At 51.1% G+C, this 20508-nt stretch overlaps 9 protein-coding genes across 9 annotated transcripts; 4 read left to right on the forward strand and 5 right to left on the reverse strand.

Annotated features, from left to right (window-relative positions):
- Positions 1 to 128: 128 nt before the first annotated feature.
- On the reverse strand, positions 129 to 1461 carry H6S33_012803 (uncharacterized protein; the record flags this gene model as incomplete). The annotated part of the gene is made up of 7 exons (XM_044844615.1): positions 129 to 209; positions 285 to 299; positions 358 to 376; positions 447 to 749; positions 982 to 1192; positions 1247 to 1380; positions 1442 to 1461. The coding sequence occupies 7 exons, from the start codon at positions 1459 to 1461 to the stop codon at positions 129 to 131; spliced, it is 783 nt and encodes a 260-aa protein (XP_044694512.1).
- Positions 1462 to 2129: 668 nt separating this feature from the next.
- H6S33_012804 (uncharacterized protein) lies at positions 2130 to 3769 on the forward strand (the record flags this gene model as incomplete). Its single annotated transcript, XM_044844616.1, has 7 exons — positions 2130 to 2223; positions 2320 to 2404; positions 2452 to 2595; positions 2872 to 2925; positions 2988 to 3306; positions 3365 to 3410; positions 3495 to 3769. 7 exons carry the CDS (start codon positions 2130 to 2132, stop codon positions 3767 to 3769), a joined length of 1017 nt encoding a protein of 338 aa, XP_044694513.1.
- A 466-nt stretch (positions 3770 to 4235) lies between these two features.
- On the reverse strand, positions 4236 to 5696 carry H6S33_012805 (uncharacterized protein; the record flags this gene model as incomplete). Its single annotated transcript, XM_044844617.1, has 5 exons — positions 4236 to 4286; positions 4361 to 4851; positions 4905 to 5151; positions 5303 to 5403; positions 5522 to 5696. The coding sequence occupies 5 exons, from the start codon at positions 5694 to 5696 to the stop codon at positions 4236 to 4238; spliced, it is 1065 nt and encodes a 354-aa protein (XP_044694514.1).
- Positions 5697 to 6878: 1182 nt separating this feature from the next.
- Positions 6879 to 7679, reverse strand: H6S33_012806 (uncharacterized protein; the record flags this gene model as incomplete). Its single annotated transcript, XM_044844618.1, has 6 exons — positions 6879 to 6886; positions 6987 to 7025; positions 7098 to 7146; positions 7209 to 7289; positions 7353 to 7373; positions 7461 to 7679. 6 exons carry the CDS (start codon positions 7677 to 7679, stop codon positions 6879 to 6881), a joined length of 417 nt encoding a protein of 138 aa, XP_044694515.1.
- Positions 7680 to 8404: 725 nt separating this feature from the next.
- H6S33_012807 (uncharacterized protein) lies at positions 8405 to 9441 on the forward strand (the record flags this gene model as incomplete). Its single annotated transcript, XM_044844619.1, has 5 exons — positions 8405 to 8673; positions 8763 to 8883; positions 9042 to 9156; positions 9225 to 9333; positions 9390 to 9441. 5 exons carry the CDS (start codon positions 8405 to 8407, stop codon positions 9439 to 9441), a joined length of 666 nt encoding a protein of 221 aa, XP_044694516.1.
- Positions 9442 to 10179: 738 nt separating this feature from the next.
- On the reverse strand, positions 10180 to 11709 carry H6S33_012808 (uncharacterized protein; the record flags this gene model as incomplete). Its single annotated transcript, XM_044844620.1, has 1 exon — positions 10180 to 11709. The coding sequence occupies one exon, from the start codon at positions 11707 to 11709 to the stop codon at positions 10180 to 10182; it is 1530 nt and encodes a 509-aa protein (XP_044694517.1).
- A 405-nt stretch (positions 11710 to 12114) lies between these two features.
- Positions 12115 to 13822, forward strand: H6S33_012809 (uncharacterized protein; the record flags this gene model as incomplete). Its single annotated transcript, XM_044844150.1, has 3 exons — positions 12115 to 12634; positions 12693 to 13503; positions 13591 to 13822. 3 exons carry the CDS (start codon positions 12115 to 12117, stop codon positions 13820 to 13822), a joined length of 1563 nt encoding a protein of 520 aa, XP_044694518.1.
- A 1378-nt stretch (positions 13823 to 15200) lies between these two features.
- H6S33_012810 (uncharacterized protein) lies at positions 15201 to 17672 on the forward strand (the record flags this gene model as incomplete). The annotated part of the gene is made up of 5 exons (XM_044844151.1): positions 15201 to 15396; positions 15749 to 16304; positions 16377 to 16822; positions 16879 to 17017; positions 17081 to 17672. 5 exons carry the CDS (start codon positions 15201 to 15203, stop codon positions 17670 to 17672), a joined length of 1929 nt encoding a protein of 642 aa, XP_044694519.1.
- A 623-nt stretch (positions 17673 to 18295) lies between these two features.
- Positions 18296 to 20373, reverse strand: H6S33_012811 (uncharacterized protein; the record flags this gene model as incomplete). The annotated part of the gene is made up of 9 exons (XM_044844152.1): positions 18296 to 18513; positions 18666 to 18833; positions 18888 to 19136; positions 19205 to 19322; positions 19389 to 19443; positions 19600 to 19939; positions 20041 to 20127; positions 20202 to 20265; positions 20326 to 20373. The coding sequence occupies 9 exons, from the start codon at positions 20371 to 20373 to the stop codon at positions 18296 to 18298; spliced, it is 1347 nt and encodes a 448-aa protein (XP_044694520.1).
- Between the last annotated feature and the right edge of the window lie 135 nt (positions 20374 to 20508).

Below are 20508 nucleotides of genomic sequence, written 5' to 3' on the forward strand. Positions count from 1 at the left end.
CTTGACTAATTTGAACACAACTGGCGCTGGAGAATGGCGAAGCAGATTCATCATATAAGCTCCTTCAAATCAGCAACGCTCTAAGTCAAGTCAACTCTAGTTATATCTACAAATCTATCAAGCCACAATTAAGCTTGCGTCAAATCGCTCCCATATCCCCGCGACCTCGAAGGCTGGAGCTGGGCCAAGGCCCATTCATACACAAAGAACTATTCAATTATTTTAGTAAAACCGCAACCGACGAGGGAGGGATAAGAAGAAAAATGCTGATTATCTGAACATACCCCTGCTGCGTTTACCTGTAGATTATAGGTTATCAATAGTGTCTCATTACAGATGGGGGTAGTCGGTACTTACCAGAAAAGCTCTCGCCATGCTATTCCGAAGGGGTGGGTGAATAAGAATCTCATATTATACACTCATCCTGAACAGTGAATAGGACTTACCATATTCCTAGTCCATCGAAGAAAATCTTCCTTCCACCTTCTCTGTACGCCGCTTTCGCGCACTCCCAAGTACTCATCTCGGCGCCCATGGGCGCAACACCCCGGTTCTGATTCGGAAGCAACGGTGCCTCGGAAGCGGTAAATTGCGTCTGATATCGAGTCTTGACGAGATCCAATGGATAGATAGAGGCCCAAGAAATGCACCCTGCCAACCCTCCAGAAAGTAGGATCTTGAAGGCATAGTGGTCGCTCATATCAAAATTGCCGTCTAGGACCTTTTGAATGTATTGGTAAGGCAGGAAGCTACGGTGACTGCGTCAGTAGCTATACAGGGTAGGTGGGTGCATGGTAGGTAGGGTACTAGAAGCCGTATCCAATCGAGTCCCGAAGACTCGTTACCACTCCCCCGAAATATAGTCCCCGAATTCCTTGTGAGCGTAGGATCTGCTTGGTTATACCCCAGGAGGATTCGGCGCTCGCGCTTAACTGGGCGCGGCATTTTACTAGCTATTGTTTTACTACTTGTAAGCTTTACAGTTTGAACATGCTAATAGGTGAAGGCAGGCAGACATCGGTAGGTGAATTAACACAGAAAATAGCCAGTCCTCCGGCTGCTCCTGCAACCCAAATCTTCCAAAGACTAGAGGGGCTTTCAGGCGTATCTCCAAGGAGTTCGAGCGTGCGGTTGTAGGAGACAAAAAGAAGGGCGTTTAGAGCTCCATACCCGACGAGCGGAGCTGCTGCGCCTATGGGTGCGTTAGTGTCTGGTTTGGGTAATTGAGATCATGTCATGATAAGACCTCTAACTAAACTGCCGGCATTCTCGAAACTGTATGTTTGGGTAGGACTAATATTCCGGGGACCGGACTGGAGGCGAACTTTGATTATATCGAGGGGGGACCCAATTATTATAGAAGCTACGCCAGAGATGTAACTGCGAATTGTTAGCAACGTTACAAGCTAGGGCCCGGGTGGGATAGCTGAAGTTATTATACCCGGCCCAAAAGTCTGCCATCCTTTCTGTCTCAGGAACGAAGTTATGAATCTAGGAATCCGGGAATTTAGGAAGAGGCTAAGGGGGACCTTTTAAAGAAAAAACGGTACCTACATGCCTAATTGACAGCTACGCCTCAAGTATTTATCCCATATGCAGGTGAGATGCGATGGCCCCGGGTGTGACAACGCGGGGGAAGCCTAGGCCTACGTACGTTTGCCTAGTCTTATCTGGAGTATGACAATACGCGCAAGAGGGACAGCCTTAGGTACGATCCAAGCTACATCGTATATATCAAAAGTATATTTGAGACATCTTGGGTAACCCTAGCCCTGTGCATATTTACACCCGAATCAATCATTACCGCTACATCATTGGCTAGAACAAACCTCATGTCTCGGATGGTTCCGGTCGCCCGGCTCACGAAAGAGGCACCACTTCGATTCTCTATCAACATTTGTTTCGGGGAACACGATAGATCTATGCCATTTGCCGACAGATTTGTGAGATTTTTTCTTTGCGCTTATCGAGGTACCATTGGCTGTGGCCTCTTCAAGTACCCCCTAGAGCTGGAATCGTCAGATGAACACTTGATCATGTTGAACAAGAAGGAGGGGGAATGTCGATTCGCAGCGCCATGATGGAAGCTTGCAGTGTCAAGGTTTCCTCCTGACGTGTCACTTACCAGAATGGCACATGGCACCGAATACTGTGAAGCAAAGCCTTCAATTCGAAGGCCAACTACATATTATCTGGGTCATACGAGCACTTCAAGGCTTTGCTGTAAGTAAGGAGACGGGCTACCTAATGTAACATCAGGACGAGAAGAATCTAGCACACTAACAGCAGTTGAAACGTATCAATGATTGTACAATCCAGATATTGCCGGTCCTCAACTACCGTCTCCAGCAAGCACCCGTCATCTAGATCAGAACCTTGGAGTATCCAGTAAAGATTTGCTCAAGTATGGTTAGTTAGTTTATCAAGCTTAAACCACTCACGAAGTCTCAGGCACGGCTCCAACTATACCTCACACCGCTGCATTCCTGGTTACGGGAGCTCTAATACTCTACCACCAACTTCCATACCTCCCATAAACAATTACCATTGCCATAACTCCCTTCAGACTACAAACCTGCAAGAGGCTCCGTATTCGTATCTAAATGCCTCAATCTTGCGGCTCAAATAGAAGCATTCTTGGCATCTGCACGGCACAACGGTCATTGACCTGCCCATAGCTCTCATGTGGTACTTGCTCTCCATAGGCCCAACCTCGAGTCACGCAAGCCCCTCTTCCAGCGTACAAGCAAGCTGAGCTCACCTGTACCACCCACTACATGTAACTATACCATGATAATATAACGATACCAACGAAATAATGTAAATATCCACCTACTTAAAGCTTGAACCAGACTAACCTAATAATAATAGGATTGAAGTCTCCATCCGCCTCCGCCACGCCATCCTCGCCGGCGACCTCCTCCTGTCAGTTCCCCTCCCCCACAAAATCCCCCCTCCCCTAGCCGCAACCACTAATACCCCACTAGAACCAAACGCATCCTCAAAAACCACTCCAACGCACTCTACAACCCCGACCACGCCGGCAACACCTCGCTCCACCTCGCCGCCGAAAAGGGCCATCTCAGCATCGTCCAGCACCTCGTCACCGAGTCCCACCACGAGGACGCCGGGATCTCAAAGAATGCGGCCAGCGACACGCCGCTGATGCTGGCGGCTGGCGGCGGCCATGAGCAAATTGTTGTGTTCCTGGCGGGCGCCTTTGAGCGCTGTATTGACTGGCGGAACAAGGCGGGGCTGACGGCGATGATGCATGCGGCACAGAAAGGGTGGGACGAGGTTGTCAATGTGAGTTTTATCATGAACACGGGGAGAGGGGGGAGAGGGGGCTAATTGGGTACGGAAGACATTGATAGACTTGGGCGCAGATATAGACATGACCGATGCGCTGGGTAATACCGCACTACATGTACGCCCCTCCACCCCCGCCTCCTACTTACTCGCGGCCCGGGCCCTTGGTTACTGCAGCTGAACAGAGAACTTCAAGTTCGCCTTCGCCTACGGGCACCACAACACCATCAGCACGCTCGTGGACCGGGGCGCAACAACGGATAAGCGCAACCGCCAGGGCTTCATCCCGCTGGACTATTCGTACAACATCCAGGTCGAGCAGTACTTTGAGAACGTCGTACCCGACAAGCGGTATGTGGCCGAACGGGAGACAACGCGCAGTAGAGCTGCGACGCCGATCTTCGGGAGGAGTGAGAGGACTACGACGCCGCAGAGGCAGAGGGCTAGTAGTGGCTCTTGAGGTGGCGCTGGATAGGGGTATAGATATTGATGTGGAGTACGATATATATATATATGGTAGCTAAGACTAGATAGATTGTACCTTGGCTTGGGAACAATGAGTGTGTCTCTTCTTTGGCTGTTATTCAATGAATTCATTATGTTTTTCTTTTCTTTTCGTGAAGAGAATACCAGTACTCCTCCGCAATTGGATTGGGCGGATAGCAACGCAAGAAAGAAGGATCCGAGAACATAACTAGATAGAGAATCAAAGCACATACACACACGCGCACAAAAAGACAAACACCCATTCATTTTATGTTTTCAAACAGCATGCCAGAATCCCAGAACTAAACATCTCGCTTTTTCTCTTTTCATCAGGGCTCAAAAAAGGAGGAATAATAGAAGATAATAGCAAGTAACAAAATCAATTACACTTGGAGAAGATATGCGCAAAAAAAGAAAAAAGCAATCACTAGAGTCTGCCTCTACAGGAGCGAGTCTAGCCTGGTAAAGACGCTCAAAACAGCTGATACTACCTGTAAATGGTAAAGAAATGATAATTAGTTATAACTCAAAGGGTAATGATTGCAGTGTCAGAAAAATAGCCTACCTCCAACTGGAGCTCTCTGTCCTTATTATTATTCACCTCCTCACTCGTAGCCTGCCCCAAGTTCTGCCCAACGCCGCCGGCCGTATTCCTCTTCCCAAATGGCCACTGGCTGTACTCGGCCAATAGCTCATCAACATGCGCGAACGCTCGTTCCCTAGCCTCATGTCCAAGTGTCGCCAGCGCATTCTCCAGTACGTTCGCAGCATACGCCGCACAGACCATCGCTACGGTGCGCAGGAAGCGGAACTCCATCTCTTCGGGCAGGAAGGGGTTTCCCGGTAGCACGACCGTGCGGGATGTCAATACGTTTCTGACTCTCCGGCGGATCTCGTCCTTGGCGCCCCCGTCGGCGACTGGGTGAGTGGCCATATCGAAAAGCAAAAAGTTGCGCTTTTCGGTGCGGAGGATCCCCTTGTCTACCAGGCCCTTTGCGAGCCGCTCGCGGACCTGCTTAAGCTGGTAGCCGATCTTCATGAGGTTCCATGTTTCACCTGTAATAATAGAGTCAGTAATGAAACAGGGCGAGTGCGGCTTGCGGTCTTACCGCTCATAAGGTCGATCCAGGAGCTTACGCTCATCTTCTCGGATGCCTTCATCATCTTGAGAGCTTCGTCGAGCAGTACCTCGCCGGTTTGCGTGTCGTCGATCACCTCAATGATGCGGTCCGCCAGTGGGAAACGCCGGCGGGAGGAGTCCTTCTGCATAGAGATGCGTCCGCGGAAGGCAAGCTCGAGGACTATACAGCCTCGGAGGGCATACGAGATATTGTCGTTCCAGAATGACAAGTATCCCTATTTGCGCGGCTTCAGCGGTCAGAACTGCAGATACCTCAAAGCCAAGTCCAAACAATACAACATCCTCTACCTCTGAGCAGAACTGTATATAGGGTGATGGATAGAAGGGATTTGGGGGGGGGGGGGGGGGGGCGGAAGAATGTCACACCTGTTTGTCCTTCAGTCCCAGCAGCAGGATCTCCTCCATCAAGGTCAACTTTGGCTGCTTATTCCTCTCCTGATTCTCACTGATATCTCTCGGGTCGAACGCTGCAAATCCCCCCCAGATTCATTCTCCCTGCATTAGCCTTCTGTCTTTGTCGCCCCAAGCCCGCCGCCATCATATATTCACACAAACACACAAAAACGGCGATTCAATTCCGCTCACCAATCTTGTGTCCATTCTCCGTAGTGTACGATGTTTCCCCGCCACTTCTCGCTTCGCTGGGCCTTGTGTTTGTGCTTGGTGATCCGCTGCGGCCCTCCTCGTCATTCCCGGCCGAACCGCTGCCGCCTCCTCCACCGCCTCCTCTCCGTCGTGTCAGTCCTGCAGTCGAAGCCATAGTGCGGGGGTTGGTAGGCGGTGGGGTCTCGTATTCGTCGTAGAGGTTGCGTTTGAGATGTTGGATGTGGGAGAGGTTGTAGGTAGTAGGTTGCACTTTGGTGCAACGCGACGAGGAAGAGTAAGCAAGCGACCGGTGAGTGCTAAGCAGTTGCCTAGGTATGTAGGTAGGTTGAAAGAGCTATGGGGAAGACGTTGGTAGTAGTGGACGCGTGGAACAGGAAGGAAGGAACGGGGAACGGGGGGGGGGGGGATTACGGGGGTATGGATATATGGATATGGGCCAGAATCTATATACCTAGATCGATGAATGAATGGACGGACGGGGGAGGGGGCTGTGCTCTGCTAATCGGCGGAGATATAATTTTGAATCGCGCACTGAAATTATAAGGGTAAGGGAACGATTATCAGATTCTCATGTCTGAAGTAAAGGCACTAGGAATGGGCCTGTAACTCGTAGCCCGTAAGAAAGCTTGAAAAAGGGGACACTCGGCTGCAGCACATTGCGGGATGGTGATGCTGAATGGACCAGTACCTGCTACAATATTAATGGTATTCGGCTGTATTCAATTCACTACGCTCTACTGCTACTGCTGCTCTGATTTCTATATGTGCGCCATGTATGATGATGGCATTCTACTGTGGTTTGTTGACTGGAAGGACGAGATTTGTCAAAGCTCTATTCATGGCACTGCACTCACTCTACAAAGCTGCCCCACGAATAGATACTGGTGATCCTCTACCCCCAATCATCTTTGACGCCGCCAATGATAGGGTGACGCACGTTACTTTTGCTCACGCCGAATACTCACGGACACCATAGCTCATAATCCCACCTTACCTACAAACCCTCACCGCCAAATCTCGGAAATTCGCCTCCTCATCCCTCCCTGGTGAAATCGGACCCTCTACTCGCATCTTAAAAATTAATAAATAACTTCCCATGACGACTACAACCTCAACAAGGAACCTTGCGACTATTTTGAGTAGCATAATATTTTTTGAAGGCTTTTTTTTTCCCATTCCCATCTTCTAAGCAATCTCAACAACATGGCAAAGTTGTCATTGCCTAACTAACAACGACTATCTGCCGGACATGTACAATATGGAGGGGTGTGGAATACAAGAGAGTCAACCAACCGAGCTGGTCTCACCCATTAAGGAAGAACGGACGATCAATGATTTAGTTAGCTAGATTATTGATAGGCGCTGTCAGTAACAACCCACAGGAGAAAAAAAAAGCCGTTGTACGCACGGACGGGCGGGGGGAAACGGCTGGATTACTACTGACCATCGGGCTGAGACACGATGTAGTTGACGGCCTGCTCGACTGTTTTTTTTTAAGAGATAGGTTAGTCTGCGGACACTGGCAGTGTGAGGGTGAACATGGCGGTTCACATACCACTCTGGATAGCATCGGCCTCCTTGTCGGGGATCTCAATGCTGAATTCCTATAAAGGTTGTTAGTTCTGGCAATTCTCCGCAGTGAGATCATGGCCGATGGATCACAAACCTCCTCAATGGCCATGACGACCTCGACAGTGTCGAGACTATCCAGGCCAAGGTCGTTCGTAAAGTGAGAAGTACCAGTGACCTATACATCACAACCAATTGGTAAACTCATCACTGACGTATGTGCAATCATCTAAAAAATTACCTGAGTGTCCTTGGTGGTGACCTATAATATAATAGCCAACAATCAGTGACCCCATTCTACACAAAACCAAACCCCTCCAGGTCCACGCAATCTCCAGAATAAACGAACCTTATCGAACCCCTTGAGCAGTTCAATTATCCTCCCCTCAACCTCGTCCTTGGACAACGAAGCCGGCGCCGAGTAGCACCTGATGGCGGCGAAGGGCTTTGCCGGGAGCACCGCACGCACACATGTTGGTCGGGCAATAGCGATCGGAGTAGAAACCCTGGCACCGAGGACAGCGGTGGAAAATGAGCGCGATGCGCGAGCGGCAGCCGTTCTGAACATTGTGGTTGTGGTTGTGTGGTGGAGGGGTTGTTGAGTGTGGTGTGGGGTTGGTGGTGGTGGTGGGGGGTGGGTAAGTTGTTTGGTTTGGAGGGGAAAGGAAGAGATGGGAAGCGGAGGATGATGGTGTCGGTTGGCTGGCTGGGTTGTTGCTAGTGACGATTATTTTCGCGATGCAGCGTTTCTCGAGTCTCGGCTCTTGATGTAAAGCCCCGGAGGTCCAGCTTTTTACTCTAGCCCCCACCGAAAGAAAGGATCCCCCTAGTCCTATCTACAAGCCTAAGTTCCACCTGCAAGAAAAATAGAAACAAAAATTCTCTCAGGCAGAAAAATGATTTATAATTCTCGATTCTGATGAAATATCACTCGTCTAATTTTCCGTAGGAAAAAACCCGTTGGCCCCCCCAGGATCCCGACGTCGCTTCCAACCAATCAGGGCCCTCCCGTATAAGCAGCAGCAGCAGCAGCGGTCCTAACAACCCCCCCCAAGCACTCCACCCTCCACCGCCGCCTCCCACCGCATCTGCCCGCACCTCCCCAATCTCCACTCTCGGCCCCTACAAATAACCCTCCAGCCCCCCGGGTGTCCATCCACGCCACAGCGCCAATTGCTCTCGAGCACCCAAACCCTCACTTTCTACGGTTCCTACGCTTCACACGGAAACAATTTACCCCACCACCACCCCCAAATAAAACACACACACATATATATATAACCGCACGCAACAATGGCCTCCATCAGAACCCTCGCTCTCGCCGCCGCCGCACGCCCCTCCCGCCCCCTCCTGCAGCGCACTGTCGCCCCCGCGGCCGCCACGCACCTCGCTGCCGTCAGGAACTATGCGACGGCCCGCTCGCCCATCCCGGGCTACCGTATCGGGCGGGCGCAGACCTGGGAGGAGGGCGAGAGTTCGCTGGATAAGGCGGCGAAATTCTTCCTCATGTCGGAGATGGTGAGGGGAATGTATGTGGTGCTGGAACAGTTCTTTAGGCCTCCGTAAGCTGCCCCTCTTCGAGAATATTGAGAATGTTGTGTAGTTTGAGTGTGGGATGGGAGTAGAGTGTTAATGGGTGGGGATGCAATAGGTACACTATCATGTACCCCTTCGAGAAGGGTCCCATCTCGCCCCGGTTCCGTGGTGAGCATGCGCTCAGACGGTACCCCTCTGGCGAGGAGCGCTGCATTGCGTGCAAGTTGTGCGAAGCTGTAAGTGGCCCACGCATTCGAGACACACATATATCTGGTTATGGTGTTTCTCGCCGGATCTGGCAGATATATCATTCACCCTTCCTTGCCACCCCGAATTTGAATTATGTTGTGGAAATAGTATACTAGCAGCGGGCTAACACAAACACACATCCCAGGTGTGCCCAGCTCTGGCCATCACCATCGAGGCCGAGGAGCGTGAGGATGGCAGCAGGAGGACAACCCGCTATGATATCGACATGACCAAGTGCATCTACTGCGGTTTCTGCCAGGGTATGTCTAGCAACACTATTTCTGGGCCCTGTTTGGGAATTTATATTGATGTTGATATAAATGTGCAGAGTCTTGCCCCGTCGACGCCATTGTCGAGTCCCCCAATGCCGAGTACGCCACCGAGACCAGGGAGGAGCTGCTGTACAACAAGGAGAAGCTGTTGGCAAACGGTGATAAGTATGATTGACCCTCTCCCTTCACCCAACCCTGAGATACTAATAACGATACTTTAGGTGGGAACCCGAGCTTGCCGCAGCTATCAGAGCCGACTCCCCGTACAGATAAGCTGTACAAAGACAATTTTTGTTCCGGGGGTTGGTGGGGAGGGGGGGCTATCTTTCTAACCCCCTCCGTTTCTCTCTCTCTCTCGCTTTCTATGTGGATAAATAAATTAACCAGCTCTCTCTCTCTCTCTCTCTCTCACTATCAATCGTTCTGCCATCCATCCATCCCATCCCATCACATCCTTGCCTTACCTTGCTTTGCAATTGAACAAAAAAAGGAGAGCGGTACATATATCTAGCACGTCTTTTTTTTTTTGAGGTTTTTATTTTTGTTTATTTTGTTCTTGTTCCTTGTTTCTTAATCAGTTTGTAGATACAGTTTTCAATCAACCCAGCCTACATATAGCCCCCCAACATATCTAATCGGAAAGCAGTGCATTTCAATGGGGGTTCTGAAAACGAATGGAGATGGATAAAATAAGAGAGGGGCGAGTACTTAGTATACAAGTTAGACCTTTTTTTTTTTTCTTTCTTTTCCTTTCTGCATCCCTATAATACCTACTTGAAGCACCAGGATGCAATTGAAGCTACCACCACCACCTGATACAAAACATGCAAATATGCAAAAAAAAAAAGAGAGAAAAATACAATAAAAAAAAAGAATGATGAAAAAACAGCAAAAGAACTCCATCCCATTTTTGTTCCCGCCACAAGCTTCACCTAATATCCTACCTACTATACACACACACTTATCTATATACACCCCCCCCCCCCCCCCTTTCTTCCTCCCCTCCACCCACTACACCCCCATACTCCTCAACGCCTCCTCAATATTCCCCCACGCAGGCCTCGGCTTCTCCCACACCTCGACCCGTCCCCTCAGCCCGTCCACGACGTCCCCATTCCCCTCACTAAACAGCTCATGCGTCCACATGCCATTAGTATCGACCTTGGCCACATCCTGCATGATCTCCCTAATCGTCTGCAGCGTCTTCGAGTTCCCCTGGATCCCATTCGTGTCCATCTCGTCCACCAGGTCCTTGACCTTATACAGATCCCGCGTGCCCTCCCACTTGGCCGCAATCACCTGGTTGTACACGTCCACGCTGCAGCCCACCACATACGACTCGGCGCCCAGCGTCTTGATCTTGTTGAAGATCGAGAACACGCCCTGCAGGTCGTTGAACGTGCTCCTTAGTATCCTCATCCCCTCCGCAAGCAGGTACGAATACGTCCCCGGCGGGAACGCCCGCTTCTCGGCGCCCCCGCCGCCGACCATGGAGAACACATGCGTCTCCATCCAGCTCCCCAGCTCCAGGTCCGTCTCGCACCGGTTCATCTCCAATATCTTATCGCCCAGCTGCTCCTTGATCTCCTCCATCTCCCTCGACGTCCACACGCTCCCCACCACGCCCGCCGCCTTCGCCGCCGCCGCGCGCACCGCAGGACTAAACTCCTCAAAGTTGCTCGCCAGCGCCAGCCTTGCAATCATGCTATCCCTATCCACACCCTCTCTCGGGCCGAACGAGATCTCGTGGCGGTGCTGCTGCGGGCCCACGGCGGACTCAAAGAGCGCGTTCAGCGACGGGCTGGGGAAGGGCGCGCCGTTGGGCTGCGGCGCGAAGACGGTCTTGGAGGACAGGATCTGCTCGAAGATTTCCTTGAAGACGAGGCGCTCGCGCTCGCAGAGGGTCATGGGGTCCATGAGCTGCTTTGGGTTTGAGTTTGGGAGGGCGCGCGGCGCGGTGAAGGGGTTGGTGGTGAAGGGGTTTGAGGTGCGGGTGAGCGGGGAGAGGGAGGAGGGGTGGCGGTAGGAGGGTACGATGTAGGGTGTCTGGTGCGGCCGCTTGGGGTGCGCGCCTTGCAGGAAGGCCCAGGGGTCCTCGCGGGGGGGCGGGGGGTGCGAGAGGTCGAGGGGGATGTCGTCGTCGGCGGTGGAGGGGGAGGGGGACGGGCTGGTGAGGTGGGTGAAGGGGCGGGTGGGTGGCAATGGCAATGGCAATGGCAATGGCAATGGGGGGAGGGCAGCGGTGAGGTGGAGGGGCCTGCGGGCGGTGAGCAGGAGGGGCCGCTGCTTAAGGAGGCATGAACTCATTGCGGGCTGCTGCTGCTGCTGCTGCTGTGCGGCGTGAATTGGCTGTGCAGTTGGAGAGAGCGAGAACAGCTGTGGTTCGGAATCGTGATATTTTTTCCAACGTCGCAACGCTAGCGCCACGGTGGTGGGGTGCGTGAGGCTCAACGCTGCACGGTGGCGGTGGCGGTGGCGGGTGCAGCTACACACACACACAGCTGTGGCCGTGCAGCCCGTGTTTCTAGAACGTCGTTTCATGCGGCACGGCCATTCAAGCTGTGGACTGTGGACTGTGATTTGTGATTTGCAGTGTGCTTTCATGTGCTCTGAATATCGCGTGTACGAGACTTCAATGGCGGCAAGACGGAGCAGGATTCCCGAAAGTGCTGGTTCGTGTGTCGCTGTGCTCTTCTTACAGTGTTGTCGTCCCTCGTCACGCGCGCGTAAAGAGCACTGCTCAACACCACGCAGGGGATCGCGTCGCCCCGGGAATCAGCCAGAGCGAACATTTCCCCAACGCACCCACCATCCACAACACCGCCCCCAAAAAAACCCCATAATCACGAGTAAACCAATTAAAATAATAGATACATAATAAATAATAAGCACCACATCCACCCACATCCACCCACATCCACATCCACATCCACATCCACATCCACAATGAAGCCCGACCCCGACGCCGCCGCCGAAGAAAACGCCTACGAGCTCCTCCGGCAGCAAAACATCCTCAAGAACAAAGCCCTCCTGCAACAACTCTCCCTCGACGCCGCCAGCGTCTCCGCCAGCCGCCCCCCCAAACCCTCCTCCTCCTCCACGCCCGCCTCCTCCTCCACCCGAAAGCGCGCCCCGCGCAAGCCCGCCGCCGAATCCACGCTCCCGCGGCGCACGTCCAGCCGCCTGGCGGGCCTGCCCGCGGACTCCGAGGCCGCGAAGCGCAAGGCCGAGGACGACGATGCGGCGCTGAGCGCCAGTCTGCTGGAGAATGCGGCGAAGCGCATGAGGGTGCCTGGGGACCTGAGCTTTGAGCTGAAGAAGGGCTTGCTGGATGATGGCGGGGCGAGGGGGGCCCGGGGGAGGACGTTTACGGAGGAGGATGTGAAGGGGACGACGGACAAGGATCTGAGGAGTATGAGGGAGAAGATGAGTGCGCTGAAGCTGTATGATCGGTTTGAGGTCAATGGTGTGTTCCCTCTTCCTCCCCCGTGAAGTGGATTGGAGTGGCTTGGAGTGGATTGGAGTGGAATGGACTGACAGCGGTGATGGTGCGGCGGCAGACATCAAAATCACCCCCGAGCGCATCTACGCCCTCGCCTTCCACCCCACCACCACCAAGCAGCTCCTCTTCGCCACCGACAAGACCGGCAACCTCGGCATCTTCGACGCCACCTCCACCAACCCCACCCCCGACATCTCGACCTACAAACTGCACGCGCGCACCATCTCCGCCTTCACCATCCCCGCCGCCTCCCCCACCACCCTCTTCACCGCCTCCTACGACGGCAGCATCCGGTCCTTCAACCTCACCACCGGCGTCGCCACCGAAGTCCACGCCGGCGACGACGACGACGACGACGACGCCCTCTCCGCCATCGACCTCGCCGACCCCCACACCATCTACTTCACGACCCTCCTCGGCCGCCTCGGCCGCGTCGACACCCGCGCGCGCGGCGCAGAGCAGTGGACCCTCAGCGAGAAGAAGATCGGCGGCTTCGGGCTGCACCCGCGCGCGCCGCACCTGTGCGCCACGGGGTCGCTGGACCGCACGGTGAAGCTGTGGGACCTGCGGCGGATGGTGGGGGAGGGGGAGGGGCGCGCGCCGGCGCTGCTGGCGAGCCACACCAGTCGGCTGAGTGTGAGCTGTGCGCTGTGGAACAGTAATGGGACCTTGGCGACGACGTCGTATGATGATACGGTCAAGCTGTACAAGTTCCCCGACGCGCACACGTGGGCGGCGCCGCCGGCGGCGAGGGGGAAGGGGAAGGAGAAGGAGGCGGAGGTGAAGGAGATCGAGCCGGCGCATGTGATACGGCACAATAACCAGACTGGCCGGTAAGCCCATTTCCAAACAACCCCCCTTTCGCAATACCTCCCTTCCGCCACACATTGACTAACACCCCCCGCCCCCCCCACCGCCAGATGGGTCACCATCCTGCGCGCCCAGTGGCAGCAGACGCCGCCGGGGGGCCAGCACAAGTTCGTCATCGCAAACATGAACCGCTACCTCGACATCTACAGCGAGTCCGGGGAGCAGCTCGCGCAGCTCAGCCACGAGAGCATCACCGCCGTGCCGGCCGTGGCCCAGTTCCACCCCACCATGGACTGGGTCGCGGGGGGCACCGGGAGTGGGAAGATTGTGCTCTTCAGTTGAGGGTGGGTTAGGGTTTAGGGGGGCGAGTGATGGGGGGTGATGGGCTGTGGTGGGCTGTGGGTGGTGGGGTGTATGATGAGAGGATGGGGTATTGGGGATGGGGTGCGGTGGGGTTGGGGGATAGGGGGCATAGAGGGGGAGGGGCCAAGGGGGGCTGTATTATTATTAGAGGAAAAAGTTGTAGAAATAGATAGATGTAGAGTATGTAAGCTAGTAATATCACAGCATTATGATTTCCAGACCACATGCAATTGTAAGTGTCTACCTGTAGTACTTCCGCAACACTGCAGTGTCTGATCAATTGAATACCCACCTGCATCAATTGCAAGTTAATCAGAAGTAGTAGTAGTAGTAGTAGTAGTAGTAGTAGTAGCTGCACCCACGTTCTGTGGCCTCAGCTAATTCTACAGATGTGCATTTGTAAGGATATACAATATTTATATCCAGACGTAAACCCTTTTGTTCTGCGCCCACACAAATGCCGTACGTAAATACCAACCACATACACATCCTTTTATGTGTCCTATTAAAGGAGGCCATGCCGATGATCAAAGTCAGTCACTCACTGACTAGAGTACATGTAGGCCCCACATGAATCACCCATCCATCCATCCATCCATCCATCCATCCATCCATCCATACCGCCATTCCACCCACCCACACGCCCGCCCACCGGTACTTATTAACTCGCCCACTGCACACCAGATCCCAGATCCATGTCACGCAGCAGCAGCAGCAGCAGCAGCAGCAGCAGCTGGCCTCTTGGCAGCCAGGAATAACTCAAGTACTTAAGGTTAACCCGTTACTGTCGTTACACACTCACACTCACCCTACCTGCTTTCCACTTTCCACTTTTCCACTTGCTCTACCTACTTTGCTCTAATCTAGATAACCGCTCCCCCGGACCGGAACAGACGCGACTCACTTTGGGGAAGAGTCTTTTTTTTTCTTTCTTCTCTCTACGCGTGTTCTCCCATCACGCACTACATACATACATACCTATACCTATTACTTATACATACCTATCTATCTACATCTACATCTACTACTTACCACCCTCCTGTCCTTTCCTTCTGGAAATATATTTTCCACAACCTTAACCACCACCGCCGCCGCCCCAGAAACTAAAACTAAAACCTCCTTACCTACCATACATACCCACCCCCCCCCCCCCCCGGGATTAACGATCCAGCAACAACAACAACAACGCGCTCTACCAATAATAGAATATACTAAACTACTATTCTCAATCAATTTTCTCTCTCTCATCCTACCACCCACCGCCCCCATCCCCACCATATCCCACCGCACAACTGCTCCAACCCACCTATAATCCGGATAGATAGATAGATAGCCAGACACAGTATATCACTCAGCAATGGCTGCAACTACCCTGATGTCTCCGCCGCCTCAACAACCCTTGACAGAACTGGGGAGCGCGAACATGATGGATATGGATTTGGAGTTGGCAGCAACAACGCCCCAAGAAAAACCCACAAAAAAACGTAAATCGGAGCTCAATGGCGAGGCCTCAAAGAAAAAGAAGCGCGAGACTGTGCCTGGCACCCCGAGCAGTAAACATTGCCACCAGTGTCACCAGACTAGGGATGTATTCCTGGAGTGTACATATCTAACCACTCGGGGAAAGAAAACTGACAGATGCGGGAAGCTGTTTTGGTATGTGCCATCCAAATATCATGACGGAGATACTCAACCCACCCCCCCTCCCCGCCCAGCATGCCGTTCATCCTTTCCTCCAGTAATCTCGGGATAATCTAGTGACCTGTACTGATATGTACCCGCCCCCCCCCCCCCCCGTATATAGTCAAGATTGTTTAAAACGGCGATATGATGAGGATACGACAGCAATTCTTGCGGCAGGCCGCCCAAAGGACTTTAATAAATTACTCGGCCATGTTCACACAGAGCCATATGTCTGGCTCTGCCCAATTTGTCGCAAGATTTGTAACTGTGCGCCACATCGGAAGCAGTATGGCCTCCCCCCAGCGGGCTTCTTAACCTCCTTTGCGAAGGAGCAAGGACAGTCGGTCGCACAATTACTGCAGGACCCGAATGCTGTGGAGGCGGCCAGGCTCGCAAAGGAGAAGCGAGATGCTGCGAGAAAGGAGAAGGGGAAGGCGCCGGGCAAGGACAAAGATAAAGAAGTTGCGGATGGCGGCGCCGAGAAGGAGAAGAAGGAAAAGAAGGAAAAGAAGGATACGGAAAAGAAGAAACCGGCAGAAAAAAAGGAAAAGGTGGATAAGTCTGCAACGGAGAAGGGAAAGGATAAGGTGGCCAGCAACCCAATCCCCAAACCCTCAAAATCAGCGTTGGAGAAGAAAAAGGATGATAAGCCAAAAATGTTGGCGTCAGCAGCTCCTGTGGTGATCAAGCCTTTTGTGAAACAACCTAAATATGTCTCGGATCCCGAGTTCGAGTTTATTGGAATTTCATACCCCCTGGAAGTAATTGAAAAAAGACTGTGAGCTTAAACCCCCCCGGATTTCGTCATAGCAGCCCGGTAGATGAATCCAGCTAATCCACATCATTGCAGCCGTGTTCGCGAATTCCTTCTTCGTTTCGAGAAGTTGATGTATAAGCTCCCCCCAAAATACTTTCGTACAATCAATGATCCCAATTCAGAATGGACGGATCTCACATACCGTAACCTCATTACCAACTTGCTTGCTATAGTTCAAGCCGATGCAAACCAATTCATGAACGGAGATATGGTCTATGAGGCTATTGACAACGTAAAAAAGGTCACCGCTGACTCTCCGGACGTCTGGAATATCTTGAAAAACTTACTGGAGACGGTATATGAGGCTGAGGACTTGAAAATTGACTGTACTGAGGAGGATGGTAAACTAAATGTGATTATGCTAGTAATGCACTTGGCATTACAGTCTAGTATTATTAGAGCAATGATTGAGGACGACGGAGAAAAGGAAAGGGAAAGGCACAAGTCGTCAATTGCCCAAATAAAAAGATTAAAGTCTGGTATGTTTGTATATGGTGGCGGGGGTGCCGGAATATAAGACTAACTTTGAGTACAGATTGGGAACAGACAAGGGGCGAATTGCAGAAGGAGCGGCTGCTTCTCAAGCCCGGTGATCGGACAGACTGGGATGACCGCTATGCAAGTGCTTTCAATGCGCACAAGAAGCTCGTAGCTCGTGTTGAGGAGAAAGAATGGTAAACTTTATCAGGCCCCTTATGAAGAAAACGAATAAAAACCTAACCGTCTGCCCATCGTAGGTTCTCTTCCCGAAAAACGTCGGTTAGAAATATCCCCCTGGGAATCGATATCAAGGGTAATACCTATTGGCTATTTACCCAGCGTGACAAGCGTGAAGAAGATTGGGGACAATGGATTGTCGTCCAGAAAAACCCTACGCTTCCCCACCCATCTGGCACCTTACCACCATCCGATGAGCCCGCAAACCCACTTGACGATGATTCCTCCCTCCCTGACGCCCCCGAAGAGGATGATGAGGAAATTGCAAAAGCACGGATATGGTATGCCGTCGAGGGTGCCAGTAACATTCGACATCTTGCGAAGTGGATCAGGTATCAAACCGATTTATACTTTTTCAAAAAGGTCAGTGAAAGCTCAGCATTCGCTGCAACCCCGCCAGACACCCCGAGAAAGAAGAAGAAGGAAGAGATCATGCCAGATACACCTAGTAGACAGCTCATGGTGGAGGTCCGCATGCCGCATCGGGCCGCAAGCCCTAAGCTGAGACCCGAGGAACTCGTCACAAAGGAAAACACCGAGGCCTTCTATTCACAACTGCTGAAAATCGCAGGATTCATGGAACTGAACGGAGAAAGCGAGAAGTTGATTTGATTTTGTGGATGAACTTCAGGTCAATAGTTCATTTCTTTTTTTTCTCTTTTTCTCTTTTTTTTTTCCCCTCCGTTCTTCCCCCCTTTCCTTTGGTTTCAATTGATCATAAACATTTTTACTACATTACACTTCTAGCTTCATGATAAACTGTACTAACACATTTCTTGTCCATCCCCTGTTTAAACTTGAGTTTTTTTTTTGGTTTTGGTTTTGGTTTTTATTCTTTCTGCGTGTAAATCGCTCTGTATCATCATGTATCGCCACATTCTTTACCTTAAATTCTAAAGATGAGCTTTATTTGCACAAAGGCAGATTTGAAAAAACAATTGCTTTGGTATATTTTCTGTTGATAGATTACTATCCCTCCTCTCTTGGTAAGTTGAGCTTTTCACAAACCTTCCTATTTAGAGGACAACGGGTGTCTATCTGTCATGGATTTTTCAGTTTGAGAGTCTACATGCCCAGGATGGGATGTTGAAAGGTTGAAATCAACCGGTGCAAAAAAAAAAAAAAATTGAAAAAAAAAAGAACTCAATTACTAAGGTAGAGGTAAGAGGGGGAAAAAAAAAAAAGAGCGGCGTTTTCCAACAGAATCCACGCTTCGCAATATGATCTATGAGACATTATTCGTAGAGTTCAGTCATAAAGGACATGTCTTGGGCATTAAAGGGCCGCGAGAAACCTCCGTGGTGACCCCTTCCGCCTCCCCCACCACCCCGCCCACCCCGTCCCTTACCTCTATGACCCCTTCCGCTACGATTGGAACCGCTGTGGCGACTGGGTACCCCACGCCTTGATTGATGGTGGAATGATCTATAGCTATCGGCTTTATATTTGAAATCTTCGCCCGAATTAAGCTCCTAAAATGTAAGTTTTCATGCAAAAAAAAAGTTGGGGAATATTTATAATTTTGTGTGGATGTGTCCGTTATCTCGGTGGCTGCTGGGCCCCTAGGTTCCAATTCCAACTGGGAAAAGAGCGATTTCTACTCGCCTTCTGGAGTGTTCTCCTCGATTCGAAGTAGCAATTTTTCTCCGACAATTGTGCTTATCCTTAGCACCTGATCTTCGGGGAGTGGCTGCCAGTTTGTGATCTTTTGGGCATCGGCGGGTCTAGCATCCCAGCCGCGTAAAGCCAAAACGATGATTGGTGTTGAACTCTCTGGCATATGTAGTTTAGTATCGGATATCCACACAGGAATAGGCTGAGGCATACCAGTATAGATCGGTATATCACGATCAGAAGGTCTTACACGCGCAGCCCATACTTTATTTTCCCAATATCCCCACTCAAAAACATCGAAATCGACTTTGTTACCTATTCCTCCAACTCTTGAAAGAATTTGTTGATTTGCTGGCCTGGGTGTGATAAGGATATTATTGGCCAGAAATTTCATTCCCGGCTCGTTGGCAAGAGGTAGATTTTTTAGTAGGTTTGATGTTGTAGACGGCGATAGGAGATAACCTTAGCCCGAAGATAAAGAAATGGATTATTTTAGCAATCATATCAAGATGGCGGGTTACTAGACTCACCTGTATAAAAGACATTCTTCTTGATCTGTAGGGGGGGAACGCCTGGCTCCAAGGCGGTATTGTGATCGTCAATGACTTTTTGCGTAATGGTAAGCTCGGCTACGGGGTCCAGCGTTTTCTATAAGATAGAAGGCCACTCTCATTAATATCAATATCTCTCGAGGACGGTGAGGGCAGCAGTTACAGCTATTTCGGCAACTTGGATCACTTCCGCGACTAACGGCTTCTCCCCAGGGCTCCTTGGGCTTGTCAATATATATTGAGCGAAGAATTCCTCAAAAGATCTAACGTGTTTTACTCTATCTTCATAAACTCTTAAATTGTTAATTTCCCCTCAAAGGGAAGGCTAGTGTTAGCCAGATGAGGAGTATGATCCGTCTAGGAATTTGGTTTACCTAATCTCTTCGACACCGTGGTATGTATTGAGAACATCTTCCAAGAACATACACTTGAAAAGTATTGTGCTTCTGATATGTTCCAAATTTGGACCAGTTTCTGGTTTGAGAGCAATCATGTCGAAATTCAGCCTTTTACTTGCGACCATTCGTTGGATAAGATCTGAAAAGCCGCTGACTGAACGGCCGGTAAGTAAAATTGTGAGAGCGTCATTTTGTTTTCTTGAAAGCTCTACAAGATCGACAATTGGTTCGTTCCACCAGCCTTCCCATGCAAGATCCTCTTCAATCAAGAGACCTTTGCCTGTGGCAGCCAGGAAACGTGAATCGTGCCACCATCCTAAGAAATGGGTTAATGAATATTCTTTGAAGTTTCTCTCCGGACCAAAGAGGTGTTCTTTTTTTCTTTTTCTTTTTTTACTGTGAAATTTGGTTTCAAACCTCCACTCATGAAGCACTCTTGCTGCTGCAAAAGACCAAGTGTGGGCGAGGTCCATATTCTTGTATTCGGGAGCGGGCTCATGAACACTGCGGGGCTTGTATTAAAGAACATTAGCTACCTGTTTCGCCGTGCCATGTAAAGAGAAGGAAAGACTCATTACGTGTGTTATCAAAATCATAGACATGGACGGTCTTGATGGTGTCTGGTCTGGGTAGCGACCTATTCTGAATACTCCAACGGGAAAGATTACTGAGGGTATGCTCAGAGGTTCTGCTGAAACCAACCATCGCACGGCTCCCATTGATAGCTGGTCCAGCTTGGGGATTCCTCATGGTATACATGGAAGAAGCCGTTGGTATGTAAGTTTTGGCCTTCGGGAGATGATAGGGCATGAAGATAGCTAGACGCGTTGTCTGGATATTTTGCACGTGGGTACGTACATACATGACTACCACTATGGTAACTAG

This window comes from Morchella sextelata, assembly GCF_020137385.1.
Source record: "Morchella sextelata strain SCLS chromosome Unknown scls_9, whole genome shotgun sequence".
NCBI lineage: Eukaryota > Fungi > Ascomycota > Pezizomycetes > Pezizales > Morchellaceae > Morchella > Morchella sextelata.